Here is a 27,093-nt window from a genome sequence, read left to right as displayed (position 1 = left end):
TTTTTTCCCTATCAATGAAGCATTAAACACTGCAAAGCTGTGGTCCATGACTGGGACTATTCCATGTTGTTGAACATGCATCAGAAACAATCTATCATACATCAACCCACAGGTAGTCTAAAAGAGGAACACAGAGTTTGAGTTTGAAACATTTGAGTTTCACTTTCTACTAAAGGAACGGAACAGAACTCAACCTTTGAATCACAGAATTACAGAATATGTCAAGTTGGAAGGGACCCACAAGAACCACAGAGTTCAGCTCCCTGAACAGCACCATCCCCAAGACCTACATCATGTGCCTGAGAGCAGAGCCCAAATGTTTCTTGAACTCTGCCAGGCTTGATGCTGTGATCACTTTCCTGGGGAGCCTGTTCCAGCGCCCAACCACCTTCTGGGTGAAGAATCTTTTTCTAATATCCAACCTAAACCTCTCCTGACACAACTTCAGGCCATTCCCTGGGGTCCTGTCACTGGTCACCACAGAGAAGAGATCAGGGCCTACCCCTCCTCTTCCCCTCAAGAGGATGCTGAGTTCTCAGAGAATTCTCAGACTGTGATCAATCTGGAATAGTTTTGTTTGCCAAATCATAGAGAATAGATAAATATTCCATTAATGTAGTTATATTTACATTTTGGAAGCTTTTTTTCCCCAAAAGACTTGGGTTATTTTGTTTTCCATAATAAAGACATACTAGTGTATATAAAACACAGCCTTCCAGCTCTAACCTTTAGCCACCTTCCTTTGCCAAAACACTTGGAGTGAATTCAGCCAAAAAGGTCTGAGAGCAAAAATCTACATTAACATGTGGATGATGGGTCTCCTCTCCAAGAAACAAGTGACAGGAGAAAAGAAAATGGCTTTAAGTTGCACTGGGAAGGTATTATATTATATTGGTTATTATATTATAACTGGATATTAGGAAAGATTTGTACACTGAAATTTTTGTCAAGCACTGGAAGGGGCTGCCCAGGGAAGTGGTTGAGTCAGCATACCTGGAGGTATTTAAAAGATGTGCAGAAGTGGCACGTGGGGACATGGTTTATTGAGTATGGCTGGGTTCATGGTTGGACTTGATCTCAACAGTCTTTTCCAAACTGAATAATTCTATGATCACATATGCTTCTATGAGTTCCATGACTGCATCTTTTCAGCAATGCAGAATCTCAGGTTTACCAGAGCATAGACAACTGCAAATACCACTCTTTAAATGATTCTTTTATAAAACTAAAAAAATTATTAAACTGAAATTTGGTGCACTGTCTTTAACCCAGTTGCTCTGAATTTGGCAAGAACCCTGTTCACAATTAATTACAAGTAAAATGCTTCCAGCACAAGAGGTTAAAGAACCTTTTATGAAAGCACATTAAGTCACAGTAAGGGAATTTTATCAGGAAAAATAAAACCAACATGAACTCAAAAATACTTATTGTGGTCAGTATATCTTAAAGCATTTGTGCCTTGTAAATATGTGGCAGATTCAATACAGTTAGCAGTCAGCTAAAGCTTTAGTTAGAATTATCATATAAATACTTAGCATTAGGTACATATTTAAATCTTTTACTGACTTAGCACTACCTTTTTTATACAGAAGCAACTGAATTTTGGACATGGACAGAAACTTACCTGCAGTGATGTTACTGTAGAAAGATCTTTAAGTTTTCCTTCTTCATCTTTTAAGTTGTACCCCTCCGGTCTCTTATCTCTTTCAGTAATTTTCCACAATTTGATTGTTTTATCTTAAAAAGAAAAGACAAGCAACTGTCAGCATAGGAATTCTGAATGCAGTTACTCACCTTTCACAATATATTCCTTAAAGAAGATTTTTACACCTTGGTTTAGACAAGTCCTGCGTTGAAATAGTCTGGGTCACTTCATTCTGCACATCCAGAAAATGCTGCCCACAGCAAAAGCACTCCTAAAGCACATCCCAGATCTTCACTCTGAGTCAGGGGGTCCTGGCAGCTGACAGACTGTGTGGAGCATGTAGAACACATGCTGCTCATGAATCCAACCTGGCAGACTGCAGGTGGAACAAACCCAAACTACTCAATGCTCACTGCTGAAGCTCATTTTGTCAATGTGACTTGGCAAGGAAATAATCTCTACATTAAAACCAGTTTGGCATTAATGCCAGTTTGCTAGGTTACTTATAAACAGCACAAGAACAGCATGGAGTACACAGCCAGATCAATGACCCCTTCCTGGCCCACTGTGGGAATGGGCAGTGGTGCATTGGTGTAACTTCAGGAGCTCCTGGAAATGAAAGGCTGTGTAAAAAATGAGGCATTTCTCCCCCTTAATGGAGAGCAGCTGAGAAATAACAGAGGAAAAATAAAAAAAAAAACCCAACCAAACTAAGAGAAATGTGTTGTGATGCCAAGAGAGAGAAGTAAGGAGAAAAATGTACTATTCTTAATGGAATAATGGACTCTTCCTTTCTCATGATGGGTGAAGCACATGATGAGAGAGCCTCTGAAACCAATATTTTTTAAACATTTCAAATTGCATTTGTCCTTGGGGTTTTTTTGTACAAGCTGAAGCTGCAGATTTCCTAATGCTGATTGTCCACTCCCACTGTGGTTGTGCTCCTAACCTGCCAACCCTAAAGTTTCTCAGACTCAAAAATCAATGCCAATTCTTCTGCAAAATATCTGTCCCTGAGATTCTAATGGTTGTTTTACTCATCTGCTTGTGCAGCAGCCAAAGTCTTTCCAAGGCTTCTGCCCTTCAGCTGCTAGCACAGATTTATTAACCTCAGTTCCTGCATCGTTTCTGATTTCATCCCACTTTCTTTCTTTACCTTTCTTTCCCCAAGTACACAGCAGAGCACAATAATTTCCCCAGTGTGGCTGATCCAAATGCTACTTTCAAACGCCCATACAAACCCCTTTAAAGACAGGATATATGAACAACATGAATTGATTTACATTTCTGTAGCAACTTTTAACTTTGAACTTACTTTGTTTCAAAATCAATCCCTCCATTACTCATTTTTTGCTATTATGTATCTCTTAATGATATTGATATGCTAATATGCAAGCAAAAAAAAATCACAATACAATTACAGTCAATCTACAGAACAAGAGGTTAGTTCAAACTGCAACTAAAAAGCTCCTTTTAAATACTCAATAAATTCCATTTAAATACTCAATAAATTTCATTCATATTATATATCATGTTAATCAGTTATCAAAAATATACATAGGTCATGTCATGCCCTTGGATATTTTATTACAGGTAAATAGTGTATTCCTACTGATCTGGTAAAAAAAAAAATACAGAAATTGTAAAATGAATTATAAGAAAAAACAAAAACAATTTTCCATTGTTAGATTTGATTGCTATTAATAAATCTATCTCTTTCCTGAGTGAAAACTGTTTTATTAGCAGGTAAGGTTATCATGTATTGGTTTTCTTCTCCTTTATCCACCTCTGGAATTTAAATACTCCTTAGAATTTTTAACTATGCTTATATTTTGCAAAATATAGAAAAAACATAAACATCTCCAAGAGGTTAAGCATTCAGTCTCAAGGGTGTTGTGAAGTTAAAATTAATTAATGTCTGGTAAGCAGCCTGAAATCCCCAGATGAAATAATCTGTATAAATTCTGATCCACCTTATGTAGCTCACACTGAAAGTGGCCCAAATATATTCTGGTACAGAAGATACCAATGAATTGTAGTAAGTTGTTATTATTATACTACAAAATCAGTTCATTTTACAGTGAAAACTACAAATTTGCTAACTGCAAGCACTGTAAATCCACAGTGGGATTTGAAAGCCTTGGTGATTCCCTCCTGTCTCCATTAATTAAGATGCCACAGTCAAAGCTTAGCTGATAACATGAACTGGAAAGGAACCAAGACTGACTCTGAGAGGGGTGACCTGTGCATAAACTTCAGACAAAAGTCCTCCTCAGAATGACACAAACAGATTTGAGCAGGTGCAGACCTGCCAAGTCTCATTTACTGAGGGCTGGATTTAGACTGACTCGCCCCTCATGCTCCTGGACAGCAGGATGCTCCTTGCAGCACACTCAGTGGGCACTGTCCACCTGAGCACATGGAAAGGATGCTGTTTCACACTTCTCATGTGCCTGCAAAAACCATGCATTAGATCCTAAATTATCAGAGAGAAAAATGTCAAAAATTGCATTAAAATAGCAGGCTTGGAATTTAGTGAACAAAAAACAGTACTCAAGATATTTCTACAATCTGTCCAATATGAGCATGTGTGACAGGTAGGGCCTTCAAGTTAGGAAACAGATTACCATCCCTTTTTATAGGCATGGAATTGACATATATTGTCAAAGGCTTCTCCCAGTTAATCTGTGAGACAGTGAATAATTCCACGTGGGCTGACTGTACCCTGAAGCTAAAACCATCTTTAAGAATATGCCAGGAGGTGAATCTTGAGACTTCAGCCCTGCTGTGCCAGGAAGCTAGGAATCCTCCCTGGCACAGGCAAATGTTTTGCAATTCAAAGCCAAAATCCAAAGCTTGTGCCAGTGGAACCATTTCTGTTCTCCTCACCATGAAGGGGTCTGCTGAGATGCTCCAAAACTAAGGAGTAGAAGCAGAAGCCAGAGTATTTTTCCAGGTCCTAGGCTTGCTCACTGTTGGTGGAACCTGGATTAACCACAGCAGCACTAGGACTGATTATTTCTTCCTTTCCCCCCCTCTCACAGACACTACAAACCAGAAAACTCAGGTAGTAATCTGTGCTCTATAACTGCAAAAGCTGGAAATCTGAGGATTTGGCTGTATTCCTCTGTGTTTCTACAAACAAACTTTAAAATTAAAAGGGAGAGGTTTACTTTGAATAATCTGCTTTTGTATCACAAGCTCAGAAGAAGCCTTTCTTAGTTATCTGAAGGGGTGAGGGATATTTTAACCAAGGGAGAGGAGTAGAAATAAACTTCATAAGGTGACTAATCATTAAATTAGCATAAATCACCTCTTTGTAACAGGTATGTTTCATTTTGAATAAGTAACAGTGACCCCAAAAAGTCATAGGCAACTTTAGGTAAAACAAACTACAAAATACTAAAAAATTATCATCTACTTTGAATTAATGCAAACATTATTTAATGCTATATATTTTAATGCAAAGCAATCACTTTATATTGTGTCAGTTCCCAAAGATGAGATTTCCCTATTTCTTATCAATAACTCCGAATTACACTCAAACTTCTAGAACAAAAAAAAATGTATTTTCTGATTACCTTTAGATCTAAAATTTAAAATCATTTTTGTGGTACTTTGTGTCATGCATCATCTGCAATAATAAAGTTTGTGGGTATCTAAGTGCTTCCTAAATGACACCTACTCATGTTAGGATACATTCAGTTTTTTTCCCTTACTTCATATCTGAACATTCCCTCCTGGTAATAATACTGCCTTCTTTCATCAATAGCTTTAGACATGTCAGAAATATGAGTCAGTATCAACACCCTAGTATTATTCCTTCTGTCTTCCCAAGATTTGTGTACCTCTTTAAAACTGAAAAAAACTATTCTGATGATAATGAATGAAAAGAAAAATATATTAATCATTCTCACCAACCTTCATCTATGCACCTACAAATAATAAAAATTATGACAAATACAGCAGAAAAAATTCTAAATTTCCCATGAAACACAAGCTGGTGATGCCTTTGTCACATGAGCTATTTCAGGATAGCACTGCATATTAATAGAAAAATGGACAGCTCTTTAAATGTCTATGAATAATCAGTTGGAAAAACCTCATGATTCTATGAATAAAATACACAAACAACAGATATCAGAGGCAGTATGACAGTCTTGGTAAACTCTGAAAGAGGAAATTACTAAAACAGTAGATTAAAATGAGCAAATATATACGACAGCAGAGCAAATACTGCAAATACTGCAAATACTGCTATGTCCTGCATCCTCTCATCAATCTCACCATTTGTTGATAGAAGTGAGTGAGCTGCATTTTGCTGTGGTAACCACTTGATCTTGTTTATTTTTTCTTCTATCTCCAAACTCTTCAAATAATCAAATTCAGGTTCATGGCTCTGGAAAGTGCTGTAAACATTGTACTCCCCCTGATTGTAAGGCTCATTTTTACTCTGTGGAGAATAAGAATAACAGAAATGTTGTTTATGAGAGCAATATAGCTTCATCTTTTAGGAAAGGTGTATAAACAACCTTATAAATATTAAAAATATTGGAAATTTAATTTAATTTCTCATTTAAAACATGATATTGACAGATTATTTTCAGCAAGCATGAAATTTCCTGCAAGTATTGAAACACTTAACACTAGAGTTTTTGAAGAAACGTCAGCTATTCAGGAAAGACTTCTACACAAGATACTGCAGAGGAATGGAATTTACAGTGGAACATAAAGGTAAGTGAAGGTATCGTTTTAAACAGAATAGGGTCCCATCATCACAAAAAAGCTATTAAAACAAGGCAGAAGTAGAACAAAAATAACCTTCTTTTCTTCTTATATCAGAATTTTGGAGCTTTGAAGCATTTTTGTTTGGGACAGCAAACTTACGAGTTAAAAATCCTTACCCTATTTCACTTTCTCCCTGAACAGGTAGACACTCTGTTTTACCTTGAGATTATAAAAAAGTAAATTCAATTAAATAAAGAGTTAAAAATTAAGCCAGGTTTTATCAGGCCATTGAGGGGGACACTGGTAACCCACATACCTCAGGCTCCCTTTGGAATATAACAACTCGGCCGCCCTTGTCACCAGTAGCCAGCAGTTCTCCAGTGTGGTTGAACTCAACTGTAGAAATAATATCAGCTGGAAGAAGAAAGAGAAAAAAGGCAGATTTTAGACTGCTGCTACAACACCAAGTCACTAGAAATATCAGGCACTCCACAAAAACAAATGAGGGATTCGAAGGAATACAGATGAATTCACTAATGCAAACAGGCTGCATGCCATTACAATCTAATGAAACAAGTGCAAACATTAAAGAGGCAAATTTGTGTTTCCAGCACATCTGCAGTTTGGGGGAGAAGCTCTCTGGAGAGGTTAGTCTTCAAGAAGAGCCATCTTGGATGGCTATAATGTTTTTTTTCAGTACTGGCAAAGAACAAAATTGGCCTCCTGCTATATACTCTAGCAAGGACCAATATAACATCAGTTCTCTTTCATGTATTATTTATTCTAAGAGCTTTCTGGTGATTTTAGCATAACCCCCTAGCAATAGTTTTCTCAAATATGTACTGGAGTCAAAATTGCAGAAGCAAAGTACATGCAGCCTGTCCTACCACTGAGGAATGAAGGCAAACCCAGAACTGTTCCCTGTGCAGCGCTGGCAAGAGCCCATTCTAATCACTGTTTTCAAAAAATCACTTCAGCACCATAAAAATGTGTCATCAGAAGACAAAAAGAATCTCAGTCTCTCTTTTCCTGATTTTCTACAACTGCCTTCCCTAAGCAATTTCATCAGCTTAAACAAGAAACCTCATCAAAACCTGAGGCCAGTCTTGAGCACAAATTACTACACATCAGGATGAGAGGGAGAAAGAGGCTGTAGGAGCTTGAGAACTGGTTCTTCTGTTTGAATGACAGTACATGCTAGAATCATAATCCCCAGTTAATCCTACACTATTATCACAATTTGAATTAAAATGCCTAGTGTAAATTAAGAAACCATCATGTATACAATCACAGGCAAATGCAGGGTATTACTCAGAGACTGCATGTATGAATCCTCTATAATGATCAGTATTCACTCCTCAGAAACATGGGGCAGATTTTAGAAGTGTCAATAGTTAGGAGCTCCCCTTTAGGCATAAAAAGCTGCAGCTCCCAAACACATTCATCATCCATCAGTTTATAGGGAGAACAGTGAAGCGACAGTGGGCTAAGCTCTTTTGAGAACCTAGCCCCAAATGAGTTCACAGAAATTCAAAGGAATTGAAATAACAAGTGGATGCACCATTTACTTGATACATTTTATGAATTGAAAACATCTGTTCCTATTATTCTTTTAATAAACTAGCAGTTTGGTGTTAGAAAGTGTCTGTTGCCAGTAGCTCTCATCAGCAACACAGCCATCCAAAAGCCAGATTCTTACGCAAACATTATAAACTATTTACCATCTAAAAAAGGAAAACTTTGCTCCAATCACAGTAAAGAAAAATACCTTTTCCTTTTTTAAACAAATCTTCACCATCAAATTCTTCTAAATCAAACCAACATTCCTCCATTTTTTCCCCTCTACTACTCCTATATATAAAGGAGGAAAGGGGACCATAAATGGATGTGCAGACTTTGAGAAAAATGGCACAGGAAGACTTAGAGTATTTCTGGTCTGAACCCAAAGCTCCTCAAAGGTAATGGCATTTGATTTTATGTGGACTTCCACAGACTGCATATTTCATAGATAATAACTACAAAAGCCTGAGACTTACCAAAGTGTAGGAAAAGCACAGAGACTCTGATCATGTTTCATGATGCTCTGGGGTTTGAGTTTGGGTTGAGTTTGATGTCAATAATAAAAAGTGTTTTTTCCTAAAATCTAAAAATGTAATCAACTTTTCTGGCATGTAAAGTTCATTCAGACTGCTTTCAATGGAAGAACACCTCTCAGCTATTTTCTCCTTACCCTGCAGAACTTATAGTGATAGTAGGTGTGGTCCCCTGCTTATAAAATGACAGCTGCATGATTTTACTCATTCAAAGCTGTATCTCACCCCAATCACACAGGCACAACTGCAGAAGCCTCATACTGATCCTCATTTTAAACTGTGCCTTATCTTAAGCATGCAGTGGGCAAGAAGGGCAAAGGCAGAGGGAGAAATGTAGTTTTAAAATATGTGTGTGTGTATGTATGAGTCATGTTCATGAGACTTTCTCAACAGGTCACAAAAGAATAAGATAAAGTAACTGCAAGAGGAATGAAGGGCATTTGGACATACATGTGTGAATACACTTGCTATTGGCCTGGGATAATTCCACAGCACCACAAAATATTCTTCTCTACAGTGGCAGTGGTCATAAAACATATTGCACTTTACAGAAGGCAGCTGTCACTGCCCAGTAAAGTCCACAGCAGTATTTCCACATAATAACTGAACCAGGATTGTAATAAAACAGCTCTGCATTTTCTTATTATATTGCATTTGTCATTAAAATATCATGCAGGGTTAAATTATTATTGTTCAAAGAAAAGGACTGTGGGCAGTGTGCAACAATGTTGTTCTGAGGCAAAATTCTCACCCCCTCCCAAGGTGCATCTTCCAGATACATCTCTCCTTTCTACTAGAAAAACTAATCCTGAGCTGGAAACTACCTATCATTTTTAAATTAACTTGTTCTGAAAAAGAGCAGATCCAATATTATGACCTTATAGGCTATGTAGCTTGTTGGTAAAAATTATCCTTGAATTGGAAAATCAGTTTTATTGATCCTGTAAATAACAGCTGAAAACAACAGCTATCTGTCCCCTGCACAGACACCACCACCCCACCACCCCCCAAACAAATCCAGCATATCTGTTCAGCAGGTGAACATCAGTCATGCTGTTTTCTTACAAAGGGTTTGCCAGGCTGACTCTTCCTAAAACAGAGGAGGTAAGGACAGAATCAACCAACAAAGCTCTTCATACTCTTGTGCAGGACATTTCCCCAAGTATTTATTAATGCAACATCAGCCACTACTGTCCCAATCCTGCAGATTCTCCCACTGCAAAGTGGCCCCCTGAGAACACAGAGCAATTAATTCCCAGATTTCAGCCTCTCCAGGATATATAAATGCACCACAATAGAAAAGCTGATGAATTTGCATGTACAGTAAGCCCTTGGCAAGGGATGGCAGAGATGAAAGACTCCTTCCAGCCTTCTCCTACACCACACCTTCCATATCTCTGCTGGCAGTGCCAAGCTTTGCACTGATAATTAGGATTATCAGAGACAGAGATAATTTGCCTATTAAGAATAATTATGGGTAACCTCAATGCCAAACACTTACAATCAAACTGTAAATCCCATCTTTTAAAGAACATGAATCTTCCTACTCCTATTTTAAATTTTCCATTTCGTCTATGCAGAAATGTATATAAACTTGGATTTAAAAGTCAAGATATTCAATCTTTTCCCTCAATGTACAGCTGCTGACTGAGAAAAGCAGAGCCAAAACTTTCAAAAGATGAAAATACTCCAGGGGCATAAACACCTGGTTATCCGGTCCACATCCAGCCACAGAAAATTGTCCCACTATGCAAAATGCATTACAGATTTGAATCCCAAAACTTAATTGACATATTCACAGAAAGATACCACATTACTCTACATAGAAAGATATCACACTACTTTACAGCTTCAACTGACAAGAAGCTTTTCCTGATCCAACCTGTGAAGTATTTCATGTACTGACTCCTAGCCCCCCCTGCCCTTTCATAGCTCACTAATTCCTCTGCAGATTCACAATTTACACTCCTTAAGTCTTCTTAATGGCTGTGCTGTTAATGGCTGCTGGATATATTCAGGTTTTGTGAGAGATCTAAGTCCAGCACTGTACACCTGGGCACGTCAAGGTAAATCAAGCTGGCTGTACTGTTCTTTCCCAAACTTCATGAGTATTGTTCCAGCACAGATGCAGGCAAATGAACCCTCCAGCAGCCCTCCCCAGGCTGAGTGCAGGTTGGTACACACAACCCAAGTTAATTTTGGCCTTTATTTCACACCATTACATACTTTTCTGTGTTCACCTTCTAGCCTTACACAGCTTTATTTAAAGGAATAAGCCATTAAAAACCATACAGAACATAACAGGTCCAAATACCTCTACAATAAATTAGAAAAGCCTTACCTATATATTCAATCTTCCTATCATTTTGGGGCACTCAAGTGTAACAGCATGCGATTTTCCACCTAATATGCACTCAGTGAAGCTAACTCTGAACATACTTACACATCCTCATCATCCTCATACAGTCTTTTGGTCAGAACTTCAAGCAACCCTAAGAAAAGCTCAACTGTAATTTTAACTTGTTATTTTTACTAAAAATTTCTACCTTTCTGGAACCTTTAATCTGAAGACCGTGGGTTTTCTTTTCTTTTTTTTTGTCTTCAGAAGATCAGCAAAGCAAAGAAAATTTTGTAATTATTTTATCCAGCACACAAATGCAGCTTTTTGAACAGCACAGCAAGTTTCGAGGGCAATCATCATGCAACAGTACAGGGAAAAGAAGATCAGAGAATATAATCTTCAACTGAATTCCAGTGTAATCCAAATAGAGAATTAAAGGATTTGGAATGGGCCAGAACACTGGAATTAACAACAGTACTCTTCTCTAAGAAAAAAAGCTGTGAAATCCTACCAGTCAGAACAGGTCAGAACTTGGCATTAGCATCACACCCAGCACAGTCAGCATGGCCAGCCTGAGCTGACTGAACCAACATCTGGGTCAGGTTTTTGTTGTGTGTGCTCCCTGTGGCTAGCAGGAAATCTTGTAGTCTACGTTATTTCAACCAAGTTCTGACCTGGCCTAACCTTGGTTTGTGAAATCCAATAAGATCACAGCACAATCTGGCATGGCTGCAAGCAATGTTCAGTCATACTGATACAGAAGTCCCTGAGGAGAATAATCTGGAAGAAACAACAAAGAAGCTTGCAACAAAGAGAAACATAAAACAAAAGGACAAATGGCAAATAAAAGAGGAGCAGTATTACAGTATCTCGAATGAAGGGATGGCCAATACAAAGAGCTGTGCTGTCAGAATTTAGTCTGGACTAAGAAAAAAAAGTAGGGAAAGAAAAAAATTAATGAAAAGAAAAAGCCTGCTACCTTTTTAAAAGCTGAAGTTTCAAAGGTTTCCTCAAACAGCTCGAAAATAAACTATGCCAAACCTCAAATGTATGAAGGCCTTTTTTTATGAAATAGCTGGCAGAGAGATCCTTGACAACTGAAAAATTTCCTGCTTGAAGTAGAAGTCTCTGTAAAGCGCATTCACTTTGGGCCACAGTAGCATTATTCACCATCTTGGACCCAGGGATTGTAGGACCTTAGAAGCATTGTTAAATTTCAAGCAAGCACAATGCAAACTCTCCCACATCACACCATCCACCTTGGCTGGGTCAGATACTGAACACCCATAACCAACCACCCATAACCAACACACCAGAAATCCAACTCCACTCTTGAGCACACAAGACACAGCATCACACAATCACAATCATCAGGGCTGGAAGAGACCTTCATCAAGTCTAACCATCAACCCAGCACTACCATTGTAACCCCTAAACCACATCACCCAGATACAGGTTCCTTGACCTACAGACAAACTGCCTGATCGCCTCTCCAAGGCACCAAAACAACACAGGTAATGTGCACACACTGGGTGGCCAGATGAAGAAAATAAGAAAAAGGAGAGCACAAGGATGCATGAGATGGCAAGAGAAGGAGAGAGCATGCAAATGTTAAAAAAGCAAAATCAACTATGATGAAGGATACAAAAGAGCACACCTGAGAAACTACATGGACAAATGAGAGCTTAAGAAAGCATGAAAGAGTACAAGGAAATGCTACAACAGAAAAGAAGTAGATTGCAAAGAAGGATCTATCTGCCCCTTCACCCCTAGGATTATTTGTCATCTTGGCAAATCTTTAGTTTTGCTTTTTTCCTCATTTATTATGGCTTTAAAGTCTGATGAGTTCGTGCTGGAAAATGGCAAATGTTTGCACCACGTTAGATGTAGGGACAAGGTAAAACACAACAGGAAGCTGACTCTGGCCAAGGCAAACTTTGAACAGTGGAAAACCTTGAGGGATCACTGAAAGAAGGTGATCAATTCAAATAAAATCCAGGGATGGGTGTCCACTACACTTCAGGTGCTTATTTTGTTAACTGCCACCTTGCCTAGCTTCTTTGCTAACGCAGGTAAATATATCAAAGGCAAAAACCAACCAGCCCCATTTAATCTTGTCATGCAAGAACAAGGTTATCAGGCTAAGTATCACCTTTTTCCCTGAGTACAACCTCTTCCTGTCATGAAATCCAAACCCACCCAGTTGAATGCTGACCAGGTCTTGAAAGGCTCCTTGAAACAGGAGCACTTCAGCTAGGTATGATAGTAAATGAAATTTAAAAAACCCCAAAGAATGGAAGCAACAAATTTTTCTTACTTACAAATCCTGGCAAGCATTGTGCCAATCTTTCCCTTTTCTTCATCTTTAATCTCCAACTTCTGGATTTTAGAAATGCCATACACATCCTGATGGCCTGCATCAGGCTTAGGTGACCACAAGAGCAGTATGAGACTGCTGAATTTCACAAGTCCATGCATCCCTATCCTCAGGGACAAAGGAAAACACCTTGCCATGCAGAACATCTGAAATAGGTTCAGTGCTCTCTCAAAAAGAAAATTCACTTAAAACAGAATCTAAAGAAACCAAACCCAAAGTCTTTAGCCCTCTATGACTACTTAGGACCACTGTGATTTATTCTTTCTAGCCTGGAGATTTAATGGAGTTGGGTTTTTCCTCCACTATTTTTGTATGCGTTTATTTTAAGAGCCTGGAAAATTTTTTCAACAGCTTTTTAATCACATGCTAATTTCTAGCTGTGTTTCTCAAATTAGAAAAATCAACTATTAGAGCACAATCAATGTAGAAAAGAACTGCTTACAGGACAAATATGTAAAATAGACTATCTGGGTTCAGTGTACTATGCTAACACTTTATACTGAACACAAGTCACTGAGATTCAGCGTTTCATAAACTGACCCTCCCACATTTGTATTCCTCATTCAAAAGCTCAAAGCCCTTATTTCAGAGGTTCTGGCACCCATCTCCTGCCTGCAGAGTAAAAGGCCTTCAGGAAAAGAGGCCCAAGACACTTGACCTTCTTCCCACTGAGGTAAATGCAAAGTTTCCCACCACTTAAGTAGCGAATAAGGTCAAGGAACATTTGTCAGACGTGGCGTAGCTGAAAATTAGGACACATTTCTCAAAAATTTGGCTACAGCTTTCATGCACTTCAGCCTCTTCACGTTCAAGGTGACCTGCTTAGACCAGCAAGGCTGCAAAGGCAGAATGGCTAATTAACATTATTAATATTATCCTTTAACATTATTAATATTATCCTTGCTGAAGTCACCAGGTGCACCACTTTGTGCCTTCCTAATCTGAAACATGCAGTGGGTTGATGAAAAGCTTTCCATGATTCCTCCTAATGCCAATTTAGGGCCCCCAGGAGTGGCAGGCACTGCACCCTGCAGAAGCCCAGCTGCTGGGAGCCTGCAGCCCTCCCTGAGCACTAACAGACCATGCAGGGGCTGCTCCAGCCCTGCTTCCAGCAGGTACCTCAGCCCCTGGGAATGCCAAAGAGGGGAACAGCAACCCCTCCATCCTGTTCAGCCTGAACAAGACCAAAAAAAAAAGGCTACAAAGCCTTTTGCTCTCAGTAAATTGAAGCCATTTGGTAACTCTGCTTGTATCTATTCTTACAAGCAACACTTAAAACTAAGAAAACACTGCAGTTCAGTGTCTATTTTAGCATAAAGATATGCACAGAAAGCTTCTAAATTTCACATTCCCTCAAATCTTCTTCACAGCTTACATTGTGTAACACATGCTAGTCATTTACTCTTCTGAGATTTCAGGGAGGGGCACGGGGGAGAGGTAAAAAAAAAGGGAAAAACAAAATTGCAGCCAGATCTTTCTTTCTTTGCTGACAGATGAGACCCTCATCTAAGCAAAGGACTCAGTAACAGACTTGAAACACTCTGCTTGATAAACATGCACATATTTAGAACATGTGCCAGTCCACTCCTCTTACCAGCCCACGCTGAAGGACAAAAGAGAAAAAATTGCCATGGGCATCACACCATGCATTTCCAATTTCCAGAGAGAGGTTTGAACTGGTAGCCACAGAAGGAAGCCTGCCTGAGCTGGAGCTGCTGCTCAGCTCCATGTTACTTCCCACCGAGGAGCTGCACAGCCTGGCTGCCAGCTCCAGACAGATTAGAAATGGTGCTGCCAAGTGTTAAAAATGCTAGGCAACCAGGCTTTATGGAGAGCACAGAAAGACCTTGACCCTCGCCCTTCATCTCAGAGCAAATAGAAGCCAAAATTGGAAAGCACACAAATTAATAATATACACTAATTCTGCTTTTATTGTCGGAAGTGATTATGCTTGTGCATAACAATTGCAATGATTTACAACAAGATAATATCAAGTTTTGTTAAAAGCTTATTCTAAAATAAAGATGAAAAAAATCCCACCCATATTTAGAATTTTAAAGGAGAATTATTAATTTCAAATTTCTTAAAGACTAATGAAAAATGATCCAAAATTTAAAATACAATTCTCAATACCCAGATTCTATATGAATGTTATATCCATATATTACATAAAAACTTCAATAGAATTATTTCACTGCCAGCTGGTTCTGAACTTTTCTTTCACCCCCCTTTAACTAAGCAATTAAATTCCAGAAGCAAAGCTCTCAGTAATTCTGTCACAGCAGTTCTCACATTCAAAGCACTTTCTGGGCATTAAACTCCACAGCAACCCAAGAAAGTCAGCAAAGAAATGTCAGCATTCCCATTTTACACAAAAGAAAAAAATGAAACGGATCCTCCAGAGTTTTTATCCAAGATCAGAGAACCAGTTTTGATTATACACATACTAAGGGACAGATAATCCATGCTGTGGCTTAGCAAAACATTTCTATTTAATAAAGCCCTTAATCACTTGTCTAGAGACTTAAATGTTCCTATATTCAGCTCAAATGAGTATGCATGTTGCTAAATAAATATACTGATGGAGTCCCAACAAACAAAGCCTCACAACAGCATGCACCCAGGGAGAAAAAGCCCAGTGAGCAGACTTCTGGGTGAAGCAAGGGGCATATTATCTTAAAAATCATCAAGGGCTGGAGCTGGACTAGAGCCAGAGTCTTTAAGCACAGAGACAAGGCAGGCAGAGACACAACAGCCCTATCTGTGATGGCAAATGAAGAGCTCCAGGATGTTCCTGGGTTTTGCAGTGCCATGATTCACACTGCTAAACTGATAAAGAAGGACCTTGAGAGGCTTTAGGCTGCAAGAAATTGCTCTCCCCCAGACACTGGCTCAGAGGCTACAAGGCAGGGCCACTTCTCAACAGCAGCACACACACATGGCCACCATGGTTTGGAAGCTGCAGAATGTCCCCCCATGGGCCCCTCTGTGCCAGCTGGGCCCGGGGCTCCCAAACACCCAATCTGCCCAGGCAGATGTGCTGAGTGAGTGAGTGCAGCTCACAGGAATCAGTGTGGCACACACACAGTGACATTCACACTCTGCCATGCCAGATTATATCAGGGTTTCCTACTGCAGCTGGCAGAGGTTGGGGTTTCCCAGCATACAGGGGGCTCTGGAGCTGCAGAACTAGCACAAGGAAAACAAACTGTGCCTGCTTTCTCAGTTGTAACCCAAGAGAGTGGATGGCAGAGTTTAAATCTCATCAGAGACTCTGACTACAACATCCAAATAAACTGTATTCAAATACCAGGAGCAGCAGACAGCTCTAGCTCACACATCACTAGACATCTCCTCTGTGATTCCCAGCAGTGGACCAGCAAGCTAAGGTCACAGACAGGGCTTGCTGCCTCTCATGGGAGCTCCATGCCAAGCCATGTAGATACTCATCTAACATTAGCATCTGTTTGCTTGGCAGGCTCCAAAGGCAATTCAGCTGACAACTCTGAATTTGCCTCTGGGTTTGTCACAAGATCATATAACTCTGGGACTTCTGGGAATGCCTAATACTTCTTTGATGAAGATCATGCATATCATAATAGATTAGCTTCATTCTAAGCATCCCTTGAAATCAGTGTTTGTCACCTCTCAGAATTATTCAGCTTTTGTGGCTGGCTTAAGCATGTAAACTAAAGCCAAGTTCAAAGATCATGCAAGTAGCTCTTGTTTGCATCAAGATCTCTTCAGCAAGTTTACATGATGATCCCAAGAAGCCAAAAATCAGATTTTTCAGTGTTAATATAGGTTGCTGTTACTGATGGAAGACCAAAGTCTGCTCCCAAGCTTGTCTAAAATAAACAGGATAACTGAATCAGCTTTACTATCACCCTACTGTTTTAAGGTTTGATATGCATGTGAAAATGATACTAATAAAAGGCTTACATAACTTTAGATTGGTCTAAAAGCTTGTTTCATAAAATTCAGTTCATAAAAGGTCAAAGTCATCTATCTATCTATCTATCTATCTATCTATCTATCTATCTATCTATCTATCCATCCATCCATCCATCCATCCATCCATCCATCCATCCATCCATCCATCTATAAATACACACACATATATGTATCCAACTGAATAAACGTGAGGAAAGATGGGATTGCTCACATGCTTAAAATTAAAAGCATGCTAGATCACCCTATTATGCCGGGAAATAGATGAACTCTTGGCCCTGAAACATTGAATTCCAGACAACTGCAGTGTGAAAACCCAATGTTAAATTTGCCCTCAAGTTTAAATCCATTGTATTTCTATAATTACTCACTTTAAAAAATTACTTAAGGAGCAGAAGACACCAAAAATCAATGCACCTTTCCCCAGTCTGTGTCTGATAAAAAACTTCAAACACTGTTAACAGCCTCAGGAAATAAACATCCCTGTTTTGGGATATTCCCAATGGACATCAATTACATAACAGACCTAGAGCAGCAAATATTACAAATGCTAGGGACAATGTCTAAAACAGGAACTATTTGTTGGTCAGTCAGTTTCTGGTTATTTTATTTTATTTCTGAATGCAGGGAACCCAGACATTATGTAAAACAGCCCTAAAAGCTCTTTCCAGTCTAATAATGCAATATTGCAAGTGGGAAATCAGACCATACCAACTGTGTTTGCAGCTATGGAACAGAGACTTCAAAGCTTCAAACCTATGTTTTAACACTAAGCAGAATCAGTCCTTCGTCATCAAATGTTAAATGCAAAATTCATTTTTTTCATCTTATCACTAAAATTGAAAAGTCAAAACCAAAATCAACTGGAAAAAATAAACATCACTATTCAGGTTTCTGTCTCCTGTACAAAAACAGACCAAGAGGAATTTCCTTAGGAGGCTCCCCAAATCAGGGGGGGCTTCAAAGCAAACGGTGGTGGCTCACAAATCTGCAGGCACCTTCCCCAAGGCCATGCCTCTTGAAGCCATATTGCTTGAAAATGCTAATTTGCAGCCCACACAGATAACATTTAGACACCTAAACCCCTGACAGCAGCACAAGGCTTCCAAACTCCCCTAATATCCTTGAAGCTGTGCCTTGCAATCATCATTGGCTGTTAAAATGCAGTCCACAGTAATTATTGCTGTGCTCTCAAGGCAAAGCAGCCTTTGCTGCAACACAGCAGCTCTGAGACATGAGGCCAACTGAAGCCTCAAGTCTATTTTAGTCCCACTATAATTATAAATTATGGATATGTAGTCGAGATGCTTCTGAATTGTTTGCATGAGGGAGTATTTATGCACTGCAGAGGAACACTGCAGAGGAAGAGCTGAGCTTGATCTGACTGAACTGGCATCAGAGCCAGCGTAACAGCAGCACGAGCTGCGCCCCAGACATCACTGCTGTCAGGACTCACCGCTGTGTTCAGAGCTAACAACAAAACACACCTTTTCACCATCCTCCATTAAGCAATGTTGACACATCCATTAAATGCAGAATGAAGAGAAAAGGTGTTGACAGGTTTCTCCAAGGCAAAACAGAGGAGAAACACGCTGGTTAGTTGTTCAAAGGACCGTGATAAGGGAAAAGTGTTATTACCCGAGTCAGAGCCACAGAGTAGATGCTGGTAAATTTGCCAAAGCCTAGCTGAGTGGAGAGAGACATTATCTTAGCCATGCCTGCACCAGCTCACAGCTGCCATCAGGCCTCACACTGCAGTGAAGAGGACAGATGCACCTGGCACCATTCCTAACCATGGAAGCTGGCTGTCTACAACGTCTTTATTTTACATTGCTATCCCTTACTGACGCAATATTTATAAGTAACAAAAACTCCTCTTTTTACTTCAGTACATCACTGTACTTTCTGGGAATACCAGCTCAGATCAAATGCCCAGTGTTTTTAGTTTGATAGCCTTCTATGCACTTGCATAGATAACAACTAACTCTTTGGAGAAAGAGGTTTGCCTCTACACATGCTCTGCACTAACTGGAAAGTCCACTGTAAAGCAGTACCATATTGAGTAGATTGTAAGGATTAAGTGCAATTTTCACCACAAACAATAAGGAGGATTTCTGTAATCAGCCTTGCAGAGGGATCTAGATAGATTGGATCACTGTTCTATGATGCATGGAATGGCATTTCTGAAGTCAAAATGTCAGATTCTGTACGAGGGATAGAGTAACACCAGGCACAGTAATGAATGGGGAGAGGAGCAGCTGCAGAGCTGCCCTGCAGGAAGGGTCAGGGGTGCTGCTGGCCAACAGCATCTCAGTGTGACCAGCAGTGGCCCTGGCAGCCCCGAGGGCAAACCCCACCCTGGGGTGCAGCAAACACAGCACAGCCAGCCAGGCCAAACAGGTCCTGTCCTGCTGGGTAAAACAGGTCCTGCTGGGTAAAACAGGTCCTGTCCTGGTGGGTAAAACAGGTCCTGTCCTGATGGATAAAACAGGTCCTGGTGGGTAAAACAGGTCCTGTCCTGCTGGGTAAAACAGGTCCTGTCCTGCTGGTAAAACAGGTCCTGTCCTGATGGATAAAACAGGTCCTGTCCTGCTGGATAAAACAGGTCCCTGTCCTGCTGGATAAAACAGGTCCCTGTCCTGCTGGATAAAACAGGTCCCTGTCCTGCTGGGTAAAACAGGTCCTGTCCTGCTGAGTAAAACAGGTCCCTGTCCTGCTGGGTAAAACAGGTCCCTGTCCTGCTGGATAAAACAGGTCCCTGTCCTGCTGGGTAAAACAGGTCCCTGTCCTGCTGGATAAAACAGGTCCCTGTCCTGCTGGATAAAACAGGTCCCTGTCCTGCTGGGTAAAACAGGTCCTGTCCTGCTGTGCTCAGCCCTGGGGTGGCCTCACCTGGAGTATGTGTGCTGTGCAGGGCCCCACAATTCAAGAAGGATGTTCAGGTCTCTGAATGCATCCAGAGGAGGCTAACAAAGCTGGTGAAAAGGCTTTGGTGAGGGGCGACTGAGGAGTCAGGGCTTGTCTAGTTTGGAGAAAAGGAGGCTGAGAGGTGACCTCATTGCTGTCTGCAGCTTCCTGAGAGAAGTGCTGATCTCCTCTCCCTGGTATCCTGTCACAGGCCATGTGGAAATGGATCAAAGCTGCAACTGGGCAGGCTCAGACTGGACAACAGGGAAAATTTCTTGACTGAGAGGATGGGCAAATATCAGAACAGGCTTCCCAGAGAGGTGGTAGGTGCCCCAAGCCTGTCAGTGTTTAAGAGGCAATGCCCTTAACAACATCGTCTAACTTCTGGTCAGCCTGAATCACTCCAGGCAGTTGGACTACAGGGTCATTGCAGATCCCTTCCAACTTAAGCACTGTACTCTATTTCAATTATTTCACTGTAGTCTCCTCCAGATCACAGCTGTCGTGTATGTTTTTCCCCCAGACACTAAAAAGAACCTACACATGAAGAAAGAGATGCATCACATTATCATTCTCAGATAAAAAACAAAGACTGGAAGAAAGAAAAAATTATTGGAAGAAAGAAAATTATTTCCTCAGGATGCTGTCATTCAGAGAGGATCAAGTCAACCTCCTAAATCTCAGTCTGATGCCTCAGAATACACAACAAATTATGGTATGTTAGCTGTCCACGAGCATGTTCTTGAACCTCCTCAATCTTCAGAGTGTGGACTTGTATTATGAGTGAACTTCAATTGAAATCAACAGGAAAATGTTTAAATAATGCATCATGCCAAATTTTGAATGTGCTTCCTGAATATTCAGAAAAGGTGTTCACTGCATGCAAAGGAAAATTATATATTTTACCTTAAATAAAACCAAAAAGCAAGGGTCCTGCCTCAGAGTCTTATGAGGAGAACAATTGTTTCATTCCTCCATGCTTAGAATGGAGGCCTGAAGAAAACAGCCAAGGCCTGAAAATTCTATAAATCTTTCTCTCTTCTTAGGTCCTATAAACTTCTAGATTACTTGAGGCAAAAAATCCTTGCAGAAAGACATGAGGAAATACAGGGATACTACTTTAGGCTAAATTAACACACCAGAGGGAAGTACTTAGCAGAGTTTTAAAAGCACCATCCAACACTCCCTAAAAGGACTGCAGAACCTGACCTGTACCCAGGGAAGCTGAAACGGGCAGCAAAGCTTCTTTTTCCAGTAATTTTGCACATAATTTGGAGCTCCTTTCAATAAAAGAGACCCTTTTATCTGCCACTTCCATCGCACTGCTGATTGTATACCCCGAGAAACTGTCTGCAATAAACATCCAACCATCAAGCAGTCACTAAAATATTCCATTTTCAGAAACTAGACAAATGACAATCATTATCATAAATGCCCTATTATGAGAAAAGAAATTTATTGTCATACTAATGTTTCTCCTGATGATGTGAGATAAAGAGTCTTTCAAAAGATGTCAGAGGAGTAGCTGGCCTGTTGGAGCTAAAAGCTCACTGATAGCTTCAGAAAGTCAGAATCAAACCACACAAAAATCTGTATTTTTCTGGTAAAGGAAAGCAGGGCACTATGAAGCACACAGGAAAAATCTTCAACTCTGGATGTTTTTTCTTAGTAAATGACAAGATTTACTTGTCAGCTGGTAAAATAATGAAGGAAAGAGGCCAGCAAAACTGTACAAAGCTAAGAGAAACTGCCTTGTACTAATTAGAAACAATGTGCAGCCTGATGACACTTCATAGACTTCAATTAGCATACTCTGCAGGAAGGAGCTTTCAAACATCTGTATGGTGATTACTGTCCACTGGGATGTCATTTACAGTGCAAAGTATTAAAAACAGGGCCAAAAATCAATTACAATCTTTGTAAATGAGCATATTCTTTATCTAAGGGATTTGAACTTGTATGTGGAAATCTGCTTTAAAAGGAGAAGACAGAATCTGATTTGACAGTGAAAAACAGGCAGGAACACACCCCCCATCTGATTTGCACAAAATTAAACTTAAGCATCATTAGGATAATAATCTGTATATAAAATGCCAGAACAAAATATTATTTGAAGTCAAGCCTAACAAAGCAATGACTAACCCCATGCCAGATTCAAAGAGAGAGGTAAACATCCAGAAATACAGTCCATTAACCAAGATTACTTGGATGATTAAAGATATGGAAGACAGGAAGACAGAAATATGCAAAAGCAATAGGGAGAATAGAAAGCAACCAATACCCAGTGAAAATGCTATTTCAACTAGTCCCTATTTAATACATTAGAGTTGAGAATTAAGGATTTTAGCTGTAATCAAAGGAAGCCAAAATAATGTGGAAAAACATAAGTTGCCAGACAAAAAATATAAAAAATTTAAAATTTACCAAGTAAAATAAAAAGGAAAAAAAACTCACAAACAAATTAAAAAAGGTTGTTTGAAAGGACTGAGGGTTTCTTTTCTCATTTACTGATTTTCAGACATGCCATTTATCTCAAAGAACATGCTTAGAAGGTATATGAAAGTAATGCTGAGTTTCATTCAAGAGCAATGACCAACTGCAGAAAATGGCCAGAAAATTCACCAGATATTTTATCAGAGTTTTTAATCATGGTAGAAAAATCTGGCAGCCTTAACCTGACTTTGCAGATCACTGATGACCAAGCACCATGAGTATTTTGTGCAGGAAGTTAAGATGAATATAACTATTCTCTTGGAGGCAGAACTTACTTGTCTTTGTAAAATCAGATTAATGACCCACAAATACACAGCCATACTTCAAGAGTGTGTGAAAGCATGAACTAATGGAGAGTGCAGACACTTGCTGAGCAATGCCAAAAGCATGCCCTTCCTGTGCCCTAAAGGTTGTCCTCATAATTAAGGAGGTACTAACCTAAGGTGTTGCATTTGACCTTTAAAGCCCTAAGCAACCTGAAAATCTAGCCAAGAGATCAGGCCTTCTGTGCTCTTTAACTCTCTTTCTTTTTTCCTTTTGCTTTTACAGCAATGATTAGAGAGAAGCTGTCAGTCCCCCTCAGCCACAGTGTCATTTGGTCAGACAGGACCTGGACCTATTAAACTCTCATTCAAACTTCACAGCTCATTTCTTCTGGTGAGTACCTGGGGAGAAACTAAAAGGATACCCTGGAAGAGTTGTTTTATGAAGCTGCCTCTCAGTTTTGTAGTAGGTTACCTGGCAGATGAGCAATTTTAAAATGCTAGTGGGATTTTTATGGTTAAGGCAGTTCAGAACAAAACGAGATGCCAATCAGCTGTGTATAACCAAAGATTGGAGGATGGAGGATGCTGTCAGGATGCCTGGGCCTCTTCACTGACATGGAACATCATGGCTGTTATTGCTGTTCTGGAAAAAGGAACTGCACAAGCTATTTAATACAATGTGCTCTGCAGAATTAAAATGAATTCTGAATTTCACGAGAAAATTCAAGATAACTAGGTTAATGCAGGATGTCTGCAGCAGAATTTCAGCTGCACAGCAGTCTCAAGCTATTTTGAGCAGCAGCAACTACTTACTTAAGTAGAAGCAGCAAGAGGCCACATTCCCTATTGTTTGGGAATAACAAAGCTAGAACACCTTTAACAGGCTACCTAGGGATTACTTCAGCTAAATGCAGCTTTGTTATCAAAAAAGAAAGGATTTTTTTTCAGCCTGACAGCACCATAAAAACTCTTGTTCACAGTGAATGACACATGAACAGAGACTGGTGTTTATAATTTTCTGCTGGTTAAAGACTCATTCTTGCTCCCATTGAACTAAATGAGGCAAAACTGCCATTGATTTCAATCAGATTGTCAGCAGACCTTAAAGATACTAACCATCAGCACTTATTAATATGGGATTATCAGCAGAAAACATATTGACTAGTTGATCTAAATACTTTATCTTCATTCATCAAAACACTTAATCCAAATGAACAGAGACAGAAAACTGAACCCGGACCAAAGGTCAGGCTGAACTTACAAATTGCAATGACTGCTGATGCACATTACCAGCAGCAGCAGCATAATGTGTATTGTATCCAATCAAACCAATGGACAGAATATTAAATGGGAAACACACAGCATGCACACACCCCCAGACATGCACCTTGCTTTCCCAGCAGTTCAAATTCTGCCTCAATCACAAACACCCTCCACCTTTTCATATAAAACATGAAAAAAACATTAAAAAATTAATAAAACTATCTCCTTATTTGCTGAAGCTTTTCATTATAAAAGCCAAAAATCAACTTCTGTCACTATAAATGCTATAAATCTCATAAAAAGCTCTTAAACTCCACTGGTATTATTTTAACTTCAGAGAAATAATTGATGTATTATAAAGGAGAAAAAGAGTGGTAAAAAAATCTGAATTTAATTATATGAATGGTATTCCGTATACACTTAATTGCATAGCAGTAACACAACCACTTTCATTACTCTTTATAGCTTCAGATGCCCATTAGCACAATCCCCAAGGTTCCTTATGAATAATTAGATTAGAAGAGGGGGACTCTGATGAAATGCAATAGGATGCAATGCTTATGAAACAGCACATCTTGAAGCCAGATGCTGACATGACAACATCATGAAGAGCTAATTTGCACATCCAAATTAATACCATCATGATGATAACATAAAAGAAAGATATGCATATGAAACGAGCTACAGAAAACAATGTCAAAAAGAATTGAGGCACTTATATTACAAAAATACATCTTTTTGACATTTTAAGTCAGTTGGAAAGGTGTAAATAGAAGAAATGTCATATTCATGAGCAAGGAGATACTTAAACAGACTTAGCAGAATTTAATCCACTATTTGGCAACACATGGGCAAGCTATTTAATAAATAGTTATACCCATCAAACATATGCAGCACTCACATTAACAGGTGAATAAATTTCATTATATTCTATAACATCTCTGTTTCTACTTGATGCACTGAATGTTTTTGTATTGTTTGGTGCTCCTTAGGTATATACCACTAACTAAATCAGCTGTGATATATTTTTGAAGGATCTCTGCATGGGGCCAAAAAAGAGAGTCAGATATTTCTGGAGCTGTCCTGAGTTGTATGTCTGTGTATTTACATGTCTGAATGGTTAAGAAAGAACTCCCTCAAATACACTTAACAGAAAATAATGGCATGTCTGTAGAAAGACAGACAGGTCCACTTCCACCTCCATGTCTCTGCTTCATGTTCAGGTTAAAACACCAGTCCACGTTACAAGGCAGACTCTGCCATTTGCTACTCAGACACTGATGTCAAAGACAGCTCCTCTGTCCACATTCTACAGCTTGTAATGTACATGAATCTTGTTTGCCCTATGCATTTGAGAATGTGTTATGGCAAGGTTAGCACACAGCTTTTAAGAAAAGTTCACATCAAGATGATGGGATCTCTTTAGAGTGCAGAAACATTATTGTAAACTCAGAAGAAATTATAACATTACTGGAAAATGTGACAGAAACAGAAGGATATGTGTAGATAGGTGAGACACAAGCAAGAGGCATAAAACCGGAGACATTATAGATATGGTAAAACAACAATTTGAAATATAATGACTGGAAACTTTCTTATGTCGCAAGGTAAGGAAAACCTCACTAGATTAAAAAAACCCATATATAAGGCTAATAATAACAGTGTCCTTCACAATGGATTTAGGAAACTGCTGCAAAGTATCACTGAAATAAGGAGATCAATAGGATTCAAGTGATACTCATGCACTTCTCCACAAAAAAATTATGAAAGTAATGACAATAAGTGAAAATAACGTATGACAAAATTTTACTAACTGACAGGCATATAAAAGAGAAAGTTATATTAAGAAAAATAAAAAAAAAAATAACAACAAACCCAAAACAATTTCCTATCTTTACAACAATCATGTCAACACTGTGGAAAAGTAAACATTTTTCTATAAACATAAAAGCAAACATCCACTAAGTACAGGATAGTAAAAGGGGAAGAACAGTAAACCTTTCCACTTTGTGTATTTATGAGGAGGAATGCATTATTTTTGTACATAACACTGCACCTACAACATGCACAACAAAAATTACAGATACTTCATTATCCATTCTCACAAAACACTTCCTTTTAAAAGAAGTCTGAAGTGCAAGCTTCTTCATTAACACGTCCCAACAGTCTTTGCTTACTGAGATTGATCCAGCACTGTTTAAATCACTAGGAGTTCCTTCCAGGGAGTTCAAGAGAAACAGTATCAGGACCAAAATCTATGAGTAGAATACGTTAACAAAACCAAAAATCAAAAAACCAGCAAGACACAGAGGCAACATGCAGTGAGGAAACGTATGTGAGGCATAAGTGAAAGCTTTTATTGGTATATGAAAGCATTTTCATGAGCACTTGCCACTGTTACCCTGATGCTTCCTGTATTTATCTGCCTTTTTTTGTTACCCCTTGCTGTGTACTGTGTAAGTTACAAAATTCTGATGGCATGTTCATTTTAATCACCTGTAAGGCATCATACACTGCTGTGGCACTGAAGTGAATAAATAAAGTTAGGCCTTTTATTTTGAGAACACACAACTAAGTGCTCTTAGTCATGATGTATGTTCTACTTGTCGAAATAAAAGCCTCAAATCAATACAGTCCTTCCTTTGGAAGGCAAAATACTAAAAAGTACATATATTTTACAAGCTCCAATGCATCATCCTAAAGCTGAAGTTGTCAACAGTCTCCAAAGTCATAAGTTCACATAACCCCCTGCCTAAAGCCAGAGCTGGCACACTCCTTTGCTCCCCTCACTGCACTCCTGCCACGGCTCGTGCTTTGCTGCAGCCCTGAGACCCATTTAGGACTTACATGGTGCAAATGGATGACATTTTAGTTCATTTTTTCCCTCATCTGTTTTTCTATAATTCTTCATTTTCTGCACAAAGGTTGAAGTTCTGCCCCAAAACATGTTATTCCTGAAACGCTGTCAGATGATTCTGGGTGGTTTTGGCAGACACCGGTTTCTAAGTACATCAGCCCAGGTCTGTGCA

At 39.3% G+C, this 27,093-nt stretch overlaps 1 protein-coding gene across 3 annotated transcripts in view; it reads right to left on the bottom strand.

Annotated features, from left to right (window-relative positions):
* PPP2R2C (protein phosphatase 2 regulatory subunit Bgamma) overlaps positions 1-27,093 on the bottom strand; it is a 133,971-nt gene that overhangs the window by 46,128 nt on the left and 60,750 nt on the right. For all 3 annotated transcript variants that reach the window (XM_084204800.1, XM_084204801.1, XM_084204802.1), the window contains exons 2-4: positions 6,690-6,787; positions 5,933-6,098; positions 1,625-1,737 (exon numbers count right to left, since the gene is read on the bottom strand). In XM_084204800.1, coding sequence (XP_084060926.1) covers positions 1,625-1,737; positions 5,933-6,098; positions 6,690-6,787 — 377 coding nt within the window. The remainder of the gene's footprint in view (positions 1-1,624; positions 1,738-5,932; positions 6,099-6,689; positions 6,788-27,093) is intronic.

The sequence above is a fragment of the Fringilla coelebs genome (genome assembly GCF_963513975.1).
Source record: "Fringilla coelebs genome assembly, chromosome: 4".
NCBI classification, from domain to species: domain Eukaryota; kingdom Metazoa; phylum Chordata; class Aves; order Passeriformes; family Fringillidae; genus Fringilla; species Fringilla coelebs.
Note: the sequence above shows the minus strand (reverse complement) of the source record. Positions and strands in the feature narration are given on the sequence as shown.